Source organism: Magallana gigas, chromosome 6 (assembly GCF_963853765.1).
Source record: "Magallana gigas chromosome 6, xbMagGiga1.1, whole genome shotgun sequence".
Lineage (NCBI taxonomy): Eukaryota > Metazoa > Mollusca > Bivalvia > Ostreida > Ostreidae > Magallana > Magallana gigas.
This window is the reverse complement of record NC_088858.1, coordinates 46,139,755-46,156,461: the sequence shown is the minus strand read 5'-3', so window position 1 is coordinate 46,156,461 and position 16,707 is coordinate 46,139,755. Positions and strand designations below refer to the sequence as shown.

General features: G+C 36.0%; 1 protein-coding gene across 5 annotated transcripts; it reads right to left on the bottom strand.

The window, feature by feature from the left end:
- Window positions 1–538: 538 nt before the first annotated feature.
- Window positions 539–12,258, bottom strand: LOC105346957 (zinc finger protein 608). 5 transcript variants are annotated; one of them, XM_066087747.1, is made up of 6 exons: window positions 12,100–12,258; window positions 6,540–7,105; window positions 6,167–6,317; window positions 5,752–5,839; window positions 2,176–5,355; window positions 539–1,720 (listed from the first exon to the last, which is right to left on the bottom strand). In XM_066087747.1, exons 2-5 carry the CDS (start codon window positions 6,993–6,995, stop codon window positions 2,181–2,183), a joined length of 3,870 nt encoding a protein of 1,289 aa, XP_065943819.1. In that variant the 5' UTR covers window positions 6,996–7,105; window positions 12,100–12,258; the 3' UTR covers window positions 539–1,720; window positions 2,176–2,180. The 5 variants fall into 5 exon arrangements, with proteins under 5 accessions (XP_065943819.1, XP_065943820.1, XP_011454075.3 ...); XM_066087748.1 differs by having other exon boundaries at window positions 539–1,717; XM_011455773.4 differs by having other exon boundaries at window positions 2,189–5,355.
- Between the last annotated feature and the right edge of the window lie 4,449 nt (window positions 12,259–16,707).

Here is a 16,707-nt window from a genome sequence, read left to right as displayed (position 1 = left end):
GCAGATGCATTCTTGAAGAAATCAATCTGTATATTATTTTGGTAATTGCACTGTATCTTTGAACAATGTTTACAAAGAAATATAAACACTATCTGAATTAAACGAAGTCGGTTAAAAACAAAGACAATATTTTGTGATTTATAGTCAACGAATCAAGTGTAATGATGATAAAAAAAAAATGTTAATGTACACACATCATGACTTGAAAATTTTTTTCAGAGTGTGCTCATTTTGTCCCAAATATAATGCGATTTGAAAAAACTTTTCAAAGTGCTTAATTTTTTTAAAGAGTGATGCCACATTGCTGTCCATCGATCCTTAATTTCTGTGTGAGCACATTATAAATTTGAAAATGGATACTTGTGGTAAATGTAGGGGAGACTATTCTGACAGGAAAAATTTGAAAAGTCTGTTCACGGTTAAGTTACAGTAAAATATTGCTCCGAACAACCATGTTGTTATCGTACTGGATTTGGTCAACATTTTCTTCCCAACAGAAAGGGAAGCAACTCAAATTTATAGACAAGCATAACAGGAATATTTTTACAGAAAAATTTATTCAATATATAAAACAGGGTTCACAGATGCCCTGATGCTAAACTGCAAGCTGCAGTTTCTTTGTAATAAAATCTATCAACATATCCTGTACAAGCTATTGATTACATATATAAAAATTCTCACAAACACATTTTTGGAAAATTCCAAAATTTTTATATATATTTAGAGCCATTCTTATCAAACTTGCACATTCATTCACACTCTCGTCTCACTCTCAGCAAATTTGCTACTACTCGGTACACGTACAATACACCACCCACTGGACAAAAGTCAAATAACGATCCCAAGTCAACAGGAATATACAATATTAAGATTGTAAAAAAGAAAATCACATTCAAATGTGATGTGTATATTGCAGCCACAAACTTTGTTGAAAACTATTACATTGTCAGAATGTGGTGTGTATGATTGGTGAGGAAAAAAAAACCCAACTTTCGATTATCCACATTGATTCACAAGTATACACATGTAATCAACATTTCAGAATGTGATAATACTGTCATATTGGCTACTTCTATTAGCACATAGTTATGAAAAATATCTGTATTGTATCATACTAGGCATCTTCATATAAAGATATATGTATAGCAATCAAGGAACTTGTCTATATTTTATTTAAACTCGGGTGAAAAGATTCAAAATCTGTGCAAAATTTTCACAAATGTTTTATATAATTAAAGTGTTTTGAAAGTTTAATATACAATACTTTCTAGAAGAATTTTTTTTTAAATTCTTGTTGATCCTACATTCAAAATTGGAAAACCTACACAAAGTGTCTATATAGTGCTAGCATATCCATTGAAACATATTTTATTTTCTTCGATTTGACACTAGCACATAAAATACAACTGAACACAAATAACACTGATAAGACAACAAGTGAAAACACACTTGTTAATCTGTTCTCGTTGATACTTCAAATGATTGCAGAAAATAAAATTGAATTCCGAGTTCAAGAAAAGATAACTGCTGCTGTTGTGAGATGTTCAGGGGAAGATAACTGTTGACTAGGCTGAACTACTTGTTGTAAGGTGACTAGTTGAAACAGACTATGTGGGGGGAGGGGGTCAACAGGAGGACTACTTGGAGGGTGGATACGAAGGATGACTTAAACTGGAGGATGGTGTGGATGACTGGCTGACTGGTCCAGGAAGAATACCTGCTAAAATAAAATAACAAATATATCAAATAATTCTCTCTATTAAAAATTTAATACATTAATACAGTAATACTTTATATTCCAAATTTAAAGGCCGACATTATACATTACATTATATCAACGTGTATATATACATATTTCAATAACTTTCATATAATCCCAATTTCAAGGCCAAAATTTGTACATTAAATCATCATTCCAATTTAATGTTTCTTGCTATCCAAATATAAATACATACGTTAAATCAACATATTCAATAATTTTTTTTTTTCTAAATTTTAAGGCCAAATATTGTACAGAACTTCATAAACAAATTACAATCATTTTTTTCATTTCCAAATTCTAGTGACAAATTTTGAAAATGCAACAAGACTTCATTTCTTTTAAAATTAAAGTTCCATTTAATGAAAGTAAATGCATCAAATACTTATTAAAAAATATAAAAAAGTGAATCGTACTTTTTTTAGTTACCTGTGTATGGATACATAGGATAGGCTGCCTCTACAACATGAGTGTGATGGTGGGTGTGAACATGCCTTTGGGTGGGTGGAGACTTGCTGAACTCCCGTCCTTTATCAACGGACCCTGAAAGAGACACGGGAGGCACAGCGACAGTACCGTCGGACTTTCCCAGCACCGGAGAGGCCCGGTGAGGACTGCGACGTCCTTTTTCCTGAAGCTCATGAATTTTATGACTACTTCCTGAATGGTACAAAGCATTATGGGTAGTTTCTGGAGGGACTTTGACGTCTGGTTCCAATGGCACTTTTGGTTTAGCTGGGTCCTTGTCCAGAGAATCCTCACCCATCCTGTAGCCCAGCTGTGAGGGGTGTTGGATGTAGCCCCCCGCAGGGTACATCATGCTGGGGTTAATGCCTCTCTGATACATGGGATGTGAGGGGTCAAACTGTACATGCCCGTAGGGTGGAGACTGCATGAATTGGTTATGGTACATATTGTAATACCCTGATGATGAAGATGGAAGTGTTGATGATGGGGTATGTGGCCTGGAGTCTTTACCCATGATTCCTATTTTTGATTTTGGAGTGTCTGTAATTCTTGATTTATCCATCGATGATTGTCCCCTGCTTTTCTCGTCAAATCCACGAGAATTTTCTAGTTTTGTCTTTGATTCACTTTCCCGTTTTGGGGTTTCATCTCGTTTAGAGTCACTGATTTTTTCAGTCTTCACTTCTGATCGTCTTTGTTCCTCACGCTTTTGCTGTTCAATGTGTTTTTGTTGTTGGAACATGGCCTGTCGCCTCTGTTGTTCCTCGGTCAGTCTTGGGTGAACCCTGTCATTACCAGAAGGAGGCTCCCCTCGATTTCTATCCATTTGTGTCTTGAGATCATGGTTCTCTCTCATTATCTGGTGATTCTCGTTCTGTTTGTCTCGTGCTGCTCTCTCATCAGAAGTTTCTTCTCTGTTGTCCAAATTATTCTTGTGACCTTCAGAGCTAGATGGCCCTGCGGACGATGACCTTGGGCCTCCATCATCTGACTTTGGTTTGTAGTCTCTACCATTCATGTACTCTGCCATCCTGCGTGGGTCATCCATCATCTTCTCAAAATTCTGCCTATACATATGGTCTGTCTGCATCATATGCATGTGGTAAGCTGGATCCATCATTGGTCCATAGTTAGGCATGTAAGGATACTGTTGGGGCATACCTTGCATGTAATACATATGCATCCATTTTTGTTGCTGAAGCTGATGGTAATCGGACTGAGAGTACGGACGCACAGGCTCCATCTTTCCTGCCTCACCGCCATCTCTCTTGTCGTCTTTCACCTCCTCCTTTATTTTTCGGGGTGCATCCGTACTCGAGGATTGCATAGAATCTCCTGTATGGTCTTTGTTTAATCCAGAACTAGGAGGTTTTTGTGAGCCTGATGGACTGTGGGCTGAAGGAGAGAGATTTTGTAACATGTAATTCGGTTGGGAGTAGTACTGTCCATACATGCTGTACGCAGAATTTCCATCAGCAGGCAAGTCTTTCGACTTGTTGATTGGCACTTGATCCTCCATTCTGATTTGTGGGCTATCACTAGTGGGCGGGGGACCTGGTGATCCCCCGTCATTTGCATCAGAGATGTCTGAGTATGCCGGACTTTGCACATTTTCTGACATACTCTTATTGCTTTCAGAAACATGAAGAGAGGGTGTCACTTTTAAAACACTTGGGGATGATTCAGAATTCCTGGATGACAGGTCGATTCCTTTCATTGGATGAACCTGAGCTTGAATCACTCCCACATTAGCACCAAGAGGTCGAATAGGCTCAGGGTCACTTTTCTCTGTCTTTATCTCGAGTGGCTTAGCTATGATAGGGGCTACTTTTATTACACCTTGAGGTTCATGCTTGCCACCATCTAACTTCCCTAGAGACTTTTTGTGACTTGGCCCAAAAGGTGAGGATGAGGTAGGTGTAGTTGTAGATGATATTGCTGATGTAGAAGATATTGGTGATGACACGGAATCCTTGGCTTTCTTCTTTGGTTTCTGTTTCCTTTCTTTGTTGAGGCCAAGAAGAACAGTGCTAGCAGGTGGCGTTTCTCCCATTACAGTTGGCTTTGGTTGAATCGGCTTCAGTTGTGTTGTGCTTGGAACATGTGTTGTCACTGGCGACAAACTACTGTGAGCCGTGTTAGTTGTCAAGGCAATGAAATTTGAAGGCATGATAGGACGGGGATGACCAGTTCCAGTCTTTGGTCTGATGAGCGGCTTTGCCATTTGATCGTTCATTGGCAAGGAGGCCTGTATAGGAGTGCCTGTTACTATGGTAGCAGAGATTGGGGTTACTAAGCCAGTTGACACAGATTTTGATTGTGAAAGTGTGTTCCCAAAACTCGGTGAAACCTGTTGTGTAGATGCGACATGGAAAGGAGTGGCTGTTGCCACAGCCACTGTAGGTGTGGGTTGTATGTGTGGAGCCACGCTTATGATGTCCTTTTTGATTGGTTTGACAGGAACTTGAGTCACAGTAGCACTATCAGTCTCTTCTGTTTCGGTCTTATTTGCACTACCATCACGAGACAGTTCATCTTCCACTCTTTTGATACTACAGTTACTTTCCTCCTCCATTTCCAGTGGATTGAGGTCATTATTTATAGCACTAGAATTTACATCACAGTTGTTATCACCAAGGTTACTATCCAGATCATCCAGATTGGAATCCTCGTTATCCATCATGTCTCGCGATTCATCGTCAATGTCCGCCCCACTTCCCACAGAGGAGTGAGCATGAGACTGATGGTATCGGAGACCATTTGGATTTCGATACTTTTTATTACATGAGGGTTCAGGACATTCAAGTAGTCCAGACAACGGACTCTCGGCCTCGCCTGAATTTCCACGGGAACAAGACCTACTCCTCTTGTTGGACTTTTCCCCAGATAAATCTATGTCTGTTGGGCGTCCCTTACGTTTCACACCAGAACTTGGAGTTGAGATGTCCGATTTGGCAGGGCTGGGTGGGGCTGTGAATGCGCTCCCCCGTCTGCCTTTACGCAGTTTCCTCCCTTCCATAAGTTTTTCATTAACTGGGGTCCCTGTAGAATTACCACGACCCCTCTTGGCCCCTCTGCCTTTTGGGGTTCTTGTCTCAAAGTCACTCACTGGCGATTCACAGTTTGGTCTGAAAAACAAAAGAATTCAAAATTATACAATTGGAATAGTTTCCACTGGTTCAGTTCACAGATGTAAATGCTACAATACAGATGTTTAAACATTTTTCATTCTCTAAATGCTGGTTTAATAGCAATGAACAAAACCCATTTATCCATGGATAATATTTTTCCAAGTATCAATTTCCTTTGTAATTCATTTTGAAACATGTTTGATTGAAAATGATCACCAAAAACATGTCAATCATTCATAAAATTTCATAATTATTAACATACAAGGATACAAAAATCCCAATGAATTTTTATTAATGTAAACATGAATATAAAGCATCAGTTGTAAATAGAATACATTGTTCTTTTTACACCAAACTGATACAGGGTGCAGTTCTAAACCAAGTTGTTAGTACCTTGGAGGCGCCCAGTCATGCTTCGTGGCATCCAACAGTGTTCCCACATAGGTTTTGCCTCTCCATGTGACATTTACAACCAAGACACCTACAAAAGAATAGTACAAATGTTGTAAGAACATACAATGTAACTGTATTGAAATGAAATATTAAAATCATCATTAAAACAAGAGATTGTGATATACTCATTCACAAAATATCCAACTCCAGGACCATAAAATAAATTGTGCCCATATCCTAGGCAATTTTAATTTTACACATGCATTTCCAGAATTATCCTGGAACATTTGCCTTGTGAGAACAACACCAGATAATCAAACACTGATTCAGCCTTTACAAAATCAGACCTGGCTTTGTGCACCCCCACCCCCACCACACACACAAACACTGCCAGCTTTGACCTGATATAACATACCATTCTCTGTCTCCTGCCACACAATGCCGTCCAGGTTGACATGTGTACCCGGTTCACAGGGACCCAAACAATCTGGTTCTGTTTCCGTGGCTACAGAGCAAGTATCTGTACCAACACACTGGTCAGACACTCCATCGCTGCTACCCTCACCCTGAAACGGATCAGTGATAATCATTTGGTGAAAAATACACAATCATGCTTAATAGCTGACAAATTGAAAAAAAAAAAGAGTCAATATACTGGTAAAGACAAATCAGAAATCAATTCAATCTTTTGACATTTGTTTGAAGATACATGTGCCAGTATTTGACTTGCATATATATTAATTACCGGTAGTCAAAGTAAGTTTACAATTTAATCACAACAAACCTACCTTCTCTTTGTCTCCCTTTCCTTTGCTTTTTACAGGAATACTGATGCCATCCTCAACTTTGGCATTGAACTCATATGGATCAGCGGTTTCCCCTAGTTTTGGTTCCAGTGAAACTTGAGAGAAAGCATTATCTAGTGATGCACTCACTGAGGCTAACCCAGTTGTTCCCCCTTCACTGGATTTGCCTCCCTTGGATTCCTTCCCCCTGTCCTTTTTGTGAACACCCTTCACTTTGGGGGATTTCTCCCCGGTTGGGTTAGCTTTACCTGTCCCCCCGTTGGCCGTGCCACCACTTGCTCCCCCTTCTCCTCTATCACCCTGAGAGTTCTTCTGATCCCCCCCTTTCTGAGATTCCGTTTTTCCTTCGTTTTTCATGGCTGCTGAGTTTTTATTTGTGCGTTTGGTTATTTTCATTCTCAAGCCTTTATCAACGGTGGCTTGGTGCTCAGCACTCATCGTTCTCGAGGGAAGTTACAGTCCCAGGGAGAACTGGGTGGAAATCTTTCCCCGGGTGTGTCCTTCATCCATCTAAGATCTGCTTTCAATTTCCACAGCACAAATCAAATCTGCAATGAAAGAAAGTCTTAGGTTATCAAGTGTATAGCCTTGTAAAAATGTCATTTCTAAATGTTAAAGCTCCCAACAGACAAGACGACTTACCCTACCTATATTATGTGTAAATTAGTTAAGTGGTTTAAACAATATAATGATGCAGAGTACCTTTTGATTTGAAAACAATTTAAATGATATACTATATGTACTCCATGACTTATTGACAATATACTTAATATATTCACAGTTTATATGATTCATATTATAACAGTCATCATTACATTACATTGTAAATAAATTTTTCAATACACATGTAATACAAAGAATCAACTCTGGTTTGAAAACAATAAGTTATTTTGAAAGATCTTAGAAACATAATACATGTAATTAAAACCAGACGTTGTTCCTCATGTCCCCACTACCCACTCCTCACACATATTGTCACACAGAAAGTCACTACATGTACTGCAAGGAAGAGCTAGAAAATAGAAAACCACTCCCAAACTAAACACATGTATTTACCCAAAGATAGTTTAAAATGGACACACCCAGAGCAGAATCCTGACTCTGCATGAAACTTAATTATGGCACAAAAGAAGTCGGTCGCCTTGAGACTAAACGTAATATTTTCAACGACAATCATTAACAATATACATGAATATGATTTATATTAAGGTAAGTCTATGATCATTGAAGGATTTTTTAAAACCTGCTTGGTCAGATTTTATATAAAAATTTTGAGACCGCTATTAAACCATGGTTATTCTAAGATGTGTATAATAAAAGATAATGCAGTAGTTTTCCTGGTCAATTCAGTCACATTTTAAAGAAAAAATGATGTACAAAATTTGTGACAGCACGTTTATTTGCCTCAAATTAAAATTCGCCACTGATGTTGAACCAAACAGTTCTATTTTCTAAACATTCCCATGATGCAGTTTGGTTTGGGTTTTTTTGTATGTCCATAAAGAAATTATTTTATTTACTTTGAATATTTCTAACTTTGAAATGAAACCGATTCTGCAAGTGTAAATAGGCGAAAGTCTATAACTTTTTAAGATAATGGTCTGTATAGAAAATTATTTGATATTGTAATAGCAATAAAATTGGACCATGCAGCTTTAAATTAAATTTATGGCCCGGTCTTTAATCTATGACTTGATCAATTCTACAACCATCATGAAGAATTTTGACAACTTCTTAAAAACCACCACATTCAACTTGAGTAGATAGCATAATTATCCACAAATGACACCTTTACTGGTAATTGCTGTCTCAAATTAACAACCTGCTTGAAGATTATTGCAATAATAAAGATTTAAATATATACATGTATTAAAATCATTCATAAAAAGTGTGAATAGCCTGAGGTAATTACATGTAAAAAATGAAAGAAACTGAAGTAAAATAAAATTGAGAGAAAACAAATCTCTTTTCTTCAGAAAACCAATTTTTTCCTTTAAAAAAACTGCACTCCTCTCTTGAGAGGGAAATGACCTTCTGTGACTTTTTGATGCTGTGAACTTGATCAACAACAAATCTGCAATGGGGAACTTGTACCCCTGTTATCAATTTGACAGAGCCGATTACCTGGAAAATACATACCACTTGACATCATAGAATAAATGCCCTGGATGTAATGTACCATATTCTGTGTACAAAGGATTAGGGATGTCGTTTCTAAGAATACGGTACATCAAATAACTGATCAAAATTAATCATAATGTTGGAAGGCTAATTACTTGCTAGATCATTCACTGTGTACCCATATCAATTTTATCATCTCAGTGGTAGAAATAAGAAGAGGTCTGGTCACTATTCTAAATATCATCTGTAGAGTATATATAAGCGCAGCGTTATAATAAATACTAAGACAAACAAAAACGCTGTGTGTATGAAGTAGACGGGTTGTTTGTGTTAAAGAGATTATTAAACTGCTTTTCATGCCAGGTAAACTAAAGCTCAACTACCATAACACATCGGGCATCATATTTCCAGCAAATTTGTCGTTAACATGACTAAGTAAAATCTTCTCCGGTAATCGTGGGAGTACATAAGATATCTCTGTGTAATGCATTTAAACATTTTAAAAAATTGTCACTTCATCAAAAACAACTGCAGTTCGAGATTAATGATCAAATGCTTTGCTTTCAAATCAACAAATTGAGGAATTATTTGATGATCATGTGATAATGAACTTAAGTTTTTCATAACGCTGATGTAATAAATAAATATTTACCTCTATATGAAAGCTATGTACATGACATGTTATACCAACAAGGTACTTGATATAGAACTGACATACAATATGTCATGATGCATGTACTTCATACCAACTTCCTACCGCGGAACAACTGACTGTGCTAGTGCTACTCTAAGATCCCACAATTTGACTATCGGTTGTAATTCATACACTGTACACACACAAAGCGCGTCCTCAAGAAGTATCAAGAGAACTGAAGCATGGTACACGCCTCTGTGTGTACACATGTACGACTACGCCTGGTGTAATTATCTGGCATGACCTAAAGCTTTATTTATCAAGTTTCATTCTACACAGGTAAAGATTATATCACTTAACATCATTTTAAGGCTATTTACACACATAACTGGCACTGCCTTCAGACTTATTCATAGAGGTGTGTAAAAGAAAAAACACAAACCTTAATACTCCTGCCAAACTGTACAACACATGTCTTTCTTAATCCCTACCAAGTACAGTACAGATGATAATGCTTTAAGTTTCCCCCCAGCAATGTATTTTAGTATGCAGTAGTAAATTCCCTCATAACTTGATAGCTGCATGGCCACATATACAATCACTTGGGAAAGAAAATCAATGCACCATTGGCCTCATTGTTATCCATGTAATATATATGTTTTAAGAGATAATCTTCCTGAATCTCTTATTCACCCTCCATGTAGAGCCCCCCCCCCCCCCCCCACCTCTTTCTCCCTCTCCCCTCAACCCTAAAATTCCATCATACTCTTCAACAATCAATTACTTGTACTTATTACTTGTAAATTTCCAGAGGTTGGTACATGTTAACAAATGCATTCTCAGTTTATTTAAAATGAGTGAGCGAGAAGTTTTCACGCAAGTAACAGGTTTCGCTTGCCAATATCGGGGCTATTTAAAGCTACAAAGGCGATATCAAGTAATCAATTGCTTCTTTTTCAGGCCTAGAATGATCTCTATTTGATTACAAAAGTACCCCTCGAATCAGTAATACGTACTACTAAATGTTTATATCCCTTCCCCTTCACAATGTTATTCCTCAATATAAAAAAATGCAAATATCCAATTCAGTGCTATAAAGAGACTAGAAATGAATTTCTGACATTCAAATGATACATCCTGTCAAATAGCTATGATGAAAATAGCCACATTTTTTTTTTCACATCCTGAAGACAAATTATTTTGTGTGTAAATGTTCTCTCAATTACCGGTAGTAATTCATGTTGAATTTCTGAGTATACGTATACTAAGAGAGTTCATTGTTTTTGAAATAATATTAAATATTAGTCATACCTAGTGTACCAGTTATTTCATTTCAATTCAATGTAAAGTACCGATATCCCAAAATAAGAACCTATAAACAAATTTGGCATAATGCATGTCTTCCGGATTTTGCTTATTAAGTTTGTGACAATTATAAGGAAGGTTTGTTGCATTTCTTTCTTTCACACACCCGGTAATATTAATTTGCCTATTATCATTGATTAATTAAAAATTGTCTAATAAAAAGTTTTACAATAACTAACTGCAATTTATTAATTAATCATTATACTAGTATTCAATTTTTAAGCCAATTAGAATTTTCTCTTTTCTTCCTTTTTTCTTTTTGGGTTGTTTGATGTAGGTAGTGACATTTCTTTTAATTATGTACTATGATTATGACTCTAATCAGGACTTTGAAATGATACAACTGAACAGAAAATTTTCATTGCTTGTCGTAATATATCAAAAAATACAGTAACACTGCAAGTATTGTTGCAGAATTTCAAAGAAGAATTTTCGCTAATTGAACATTTTTTTCCTTTTAAAAAGACCTGTTCATTAATATTTCATGAGTATAATGATCCTATCTGTTTGCATTCGATTCTCACTATTCCCTAATTAAATAGAGCTGTATGGACTAAATCCCCCCACCATATATAGGTGTAGATATGAAAACAGAATAAATTACATTGACCAGACAGGGACCTTTTTCTTCTTTTTAACCACTTTAAGAACATTACACCTGCATTGATATGTGAAAAATAGAGGGGATTGTATGCTTGACTGCCAGGCACACAAATAAAGATCTGCTATGTAACTTATAAATCCTTGCTCTTTATTCAGAGCCAGTTGTTGGCCGTGTAAACTATAGCGTAACATTTTTAAAGATTAAATACAACTTTTAAAAGAGAGTATTCCACACGTACGTACAAGGGCCCAGTGGGTCATGGTTAGGCGACTCTGGTATGTTAACACATTCTTTTGGTAAAGGACATGATTAATTCACTATTTAAACGATAGGCAATTAAAGTCAACTGTTCACTTACTATACCTGGTTGCTTAACCTAAAAAACAACAAAAGTAACAAACCCTGTCTAAATATAAACATATTTGAAATAACACAGAGAGAAAAAGAGAAAGAGAAATCCGCATATCGTTAGGAGTTATAGACTGCCATTTAAAGAACTGTTTGACCTGTAAAAATTCCTCAAACATTTACTTTGCTTGGCCTAATACGCACACATTTGATCTGCTAATTTTATGTCAATATCTTTTGCAGAAACAGTCTTCATACAAACCAAACATAAGTCCACTCTTACATAGTCTAGAAAATGTCGTCAGTTTCCACATTTTTGCGTTGTGATCTTGTAACGCCGTCGGACGTGCATTACGAGTTCAACAGTACTCCCCAGTCGCACACACAGATATGGCCGGGAAACACTTCACCGATCTAATTTCTTTCCACGAACTACATGGTAGTCTGGTCAAAAAACAAATTATACTTACTGTTGATGGAGAGAATAAAGATGTCCCTTGTTAGAAATGAGTTCGTTTTAATCCAGACATTGTCTACATTGCGACAGATGACGATTTTTAATCGGGCCTTCTTTGTTCGTCTCAGCTCCTACTGTCTAAACTAGAGTGTACAGTATGGTGATCTGATTGGTTAAGAGCTATTTTCCTCGGCCAATGAAATTGCGAGTTTTGTGTTCTGAACGATCAAGGCTATTGTATATTTATTTCCCGTTGATAGCTACCGGGCAGAACAAAATTAGTAACCACTAAACAGGCTGAACAGATATTTGTTTACCATAGGGTATGAAGTTTGTATAAAAAGTTCTTTAAAAATGACATCGTTTGACAATTCTCTCTCTCTCTCTCTCTCTCTCTCTCCCTCTCTCTCTCTCTCTCTCTCTCTTATAAGCCAGCGGGACAACTGTAAGACAGGAAACTCACCGGGAGAGTTAACACTGTCACAAGTTATCTCCCAAGGATTTCACATATATATGTGTACATGTCTTACGTAATTTGGCTTAGTATATAACTTCAATTTCAATCCTAATTTCCTTATTTTCATATTAATTTCTTTACATGCTCCCAAAAAAGTGGGGGGGGGGGGGGCAACTCCATGATAATTCAATTTTTTATATGTAAATTTTAAAAAATTAGTTGCTGCGAGAAAAAGTGGGGGTGGCAGGCCCCCCCCCCCCCCCCCCCCCGATGCTACGCGCCTGTAAATCATTCATCTCTTCTCGAGTAGCTTCAGTTGCATTTGAAATATTTAGAATTCTAAAGTAAAAACAACGATCTTCTAGACTTCTTCCAGTGAAGCCAATGGTTTTTGATTTTAATGTCGTTCCCCAAAATTGATTAATAGAAGCTTCAAATGGCGATAGCTGCAATATTACCCACTAATATGCTTACTTTTATTTTTTCGCCCACAAAAGGTCTTGATAATATCAAGATTATAGTGGAAATACCTTTACACTCCTATTATTTATCATACATGTATATAACATTAAAAATGGAATCGTGCGTGATAAAAATATGACAGTTTCTGGTCTACAGGGAATCACCAACTATATACTTACATTTATATACATGTACCCCCCCCCCTTTTTTTTTAAATCGTTTTACGGGTCTTAATAATGCCAATACTATTATGAATATACATGCATTTTTACTGATGTATTTCTATCGTAAATATATATAATTGTATGTGATTATATGTGAACAGGTGGCAGATTGAGAAACGTTTATAGCACAAAGATACCAAATCTGTCATATTAACATATAACAAAATATGAATGTACAGGGACTACTATACGTAATTGCCACTCGATAGTACATTTAATCCGATTACTGGTGACAATTTAATTTGAACAGTGCTTTTAACTTCCCGCTGATTGAGTGGAATCTAATAATATACAGATCTATTTTTGAGCATTATTTTTTTCACACGAACCCCCCCCCCCCTTTTTTTTCTATGGACAACTTAATATTTTAGGTAATCGTAACATATAGATCACTTTTTTTTAAAGATATGACACATCCATGACTGACTCAGTCCCCACAATAAACGGTGTTTGAAGATTCATTTGACGAAGCAAGTTTTTATTTTGCTTGTTAAGTTGTTGGGGTAGCCCCACCTTGCCCCACTCCCTCCTCCTTGCTACGTACTTGTAACGGGCACTGACTGCGTGCAAACAAGTACACGGAGTCCCGTGCCTAGCCGGTTTCCGCTGTCTGATTGAATAAAATGTGTTCAATATAAAGAAAGTATTATTTTTCACATGATTGTGTAAGATATCAAATGATTTCCTGGCGTTTGTTCTGTAATGCTTTGGTATGATCAAGGAAATACCAGTTATCGATCTGCTATGTGCAAGTACTGTTGATCCACGATGCTTCCCAAAGAAAGAAGTCCGTGCAGTTTATAGTTAAAACAAGAAAATAAAAAGAAGGATGGCATAAGAAATTTTTAAAAATTAAAACAAATTAACGGTTGAGCATAAACATGACATCTAGAAAATTAGATTTGAACTCCGGTCAAAAAGGGTGTCCACTTTGGATATCCATTAATTAGTTATTTACCCACTCATTTTCTCACTCGTAATTAAATACTGTAATGAAATAAAAAAGTACGCTATAGTGACAATTCGAACTTGTTCACTATTCACGTACATGATTCGTATGTAGCTCGAAGTTGTGTTGGGGGAGGGGGGGGGGGGTAATACGTACACTGCATACAATAGAAACGTGGAGGGGAAAAACATGGTTATTCTAGATAATCAAAGTCGTTCATAATTTAGTATAATTCTCTCTTCAGATTTCACAATGGTTTTCATGTTTTTGGGGTGGATGCAATCAGATTCTTAATTCCCGTTTAATTTCAACTTGTTTAATCAGTTTTCGCTTTGTTCTTGGTTGTCTGCGATGGATCTGGAAGAGCTTAGACCTCATCCCTAAAAATCATCTATACAATTGTAACTCAATACATTTGCCTATCATCTTTCTAACGCAGGTTTGGACCTAAAAACAATTTTTGATTTATTGATTTTGGTATGATTATATATACACATATTCAATAGGTTCTTACGATACATGCATAAAATTGATATTTCATAAACGTTTCCAGATTTCTTGTTTGTCATCAAGTTGTAATATTCCCCAGAAAACGATACTCCCAACCAACTTAATGATTATCCAGGACTGTCACACGATCGCCTCATCAATAGTCTAGTGTATCAACCCAGGGTTATAACTAGTCTACAGAAAAAAAACTGTATTAACTAATGTTCATTCTGAATATGGCGAAGTTCCAACCACAGGCACCCAACGTAATATATTATTCTCATAAGAAAAAATATAAAACATCAGTAGGTGCCTGTGGTTTTAATCTATTCTCTATTTTCTAAATTTGTAACAACCCAAACACAACGTATAATATTAACTTTGTCATAAAATGTAAAAAAAAAATATAACTGACACATTGTTTTCATTTTGTTTTCCAAACACGATTATTTCTTACATCAAATTTATAAGCCGTCCAACCTTTTTACCCGACGAAATAAACATGAATAGAAATTGTAACATGTACTTAGTTTTACAGTTAATGTTAAAATTTCATGTTATTATCACTTTTGGTTGAAATGCAAATATTTTTACTTAAGGTATCCGATCCATAATAGCCTCAGATTCAATGAATCTGGGCGCATTACAGATATGTATGAGCTTAATACTCAATATACTTGGACATAATTTTCCTATTAAAGTATCAAAATGTACGAGTGGAATGTGTCCCAATTAATTGACCCCTTTCTTTTTTTGAAGAGTTGTCCCCCTTTGTTTTTATTCTATAAAAATTAATTCTAAAAAAATGTACACGGTAGAAAATTTATTTTCAATAGTCTTTGTGATTGTTATGATATATTACATCTTTCCACCAAAGCATTTTTTGATATTCCTAGTAATTACTTTTTTATCTTAAAAAATGTACTCGTCTTCATAGACCTTAATGCAATCTTCATTAATTAATTACTGCTTAGTTAATAATATTTTTGAAAATTTCTTTCGGTGAATCTTTTTCTACACTTAAATGCCTTAAATAAATATCAAAGTATTGAATATATGATGGATATTCAAGGTTGGAAAAATTTGGTCCTAATATGGATCGGATACCTTAACATTAGTCTGTTAAATACTGATTACATGATTCCTTGGATGTAATTGGACACCAGTCTTTCTAAACCTTTTACAGTGGTATTTGGCCACTGTCAATCCTTCATCAAGATATTTGAACAACCTATGCTATTGCCTTAATTTATTTATACAACAGCTGTTTTGTTGGTCGTCAGCAGCTACTGCATCATCATGGAACACAGATTAGACCAGGCTAGCCAATGTTTCATATTCTTTTTGACACATCACAAATCCAACACATCACAAAAAATACAAATCCCCCTAAAAAAACCCTCAGAAATCCAAAACAACATAACAAACCCAACACATCACAAATCTGACACTTCACAAAAATTACAAATCCAAAGCAATTTCACAAATCCAACACATCACAAATCTGCATCGTCACAAAGCCAACAAATCCAACAAAAATTCACAAAAACCAAACAACATCACAAATCCAACAAAACACCAAACATACAAAAGAACATAAATTCTACACAAAATCACTTATAGTCTGTCCCAAGTTATTGCTTCCATCACTTTTTGATTATTTTTAATAAAAACACACATACCTGTGAAAGAAATGCTGTTGAAATTGATAAAAGAGAAAATATCCAAGATATCTTCATTGACAAATTATCATTTTTCACTCATAAAAGTTCACGGGAACGAAAACAAATTTCTTACGGAGATTTATAATGGGAAATGTTTACATCTTTTCTCCATTCAGATGAACTCGGGACACCTCGCACAATTTTTCAACGTTATCATTCCGGCTTATTAATGGCTGATGCAATGAAAAATCCCCGTAGACTTTTTATTTTAGGATGTGTATTGAAACCTGAAGCGGTAGAGGGGCGTTTCAAAACAGATAATCTGGACATTTTTCATTTTAGTGGATAAACGTAGTTTGAACTCAAAGGTATTTAT

Excerpts from the sequence above, each read along its gene's own strand:
- LOC105346957 (XM_011455773.4), bottom strand. The coding sequence starts at position 6,995 with ATGAGTGCTGAGCACCAAGCCACCGTTGATAAAGGCTTGAGAATGAAA. Across the intron at positions 6,318-6,539 it reads GAAAGGGAGACAAAGAGAAG|GGTGAGGGTAGCAGCGATGG; the intron begins GTAGGTTTGTTG and ends GATCCGTTTCAG. Across the intron at positions 5,356-5,751 it reads CATGACTGGGCGCCTCCAAG|ACCAAACTGTGAATCGCCAG; the intron begins GTACTAACAACT and ends TTTGTTTTTCAG.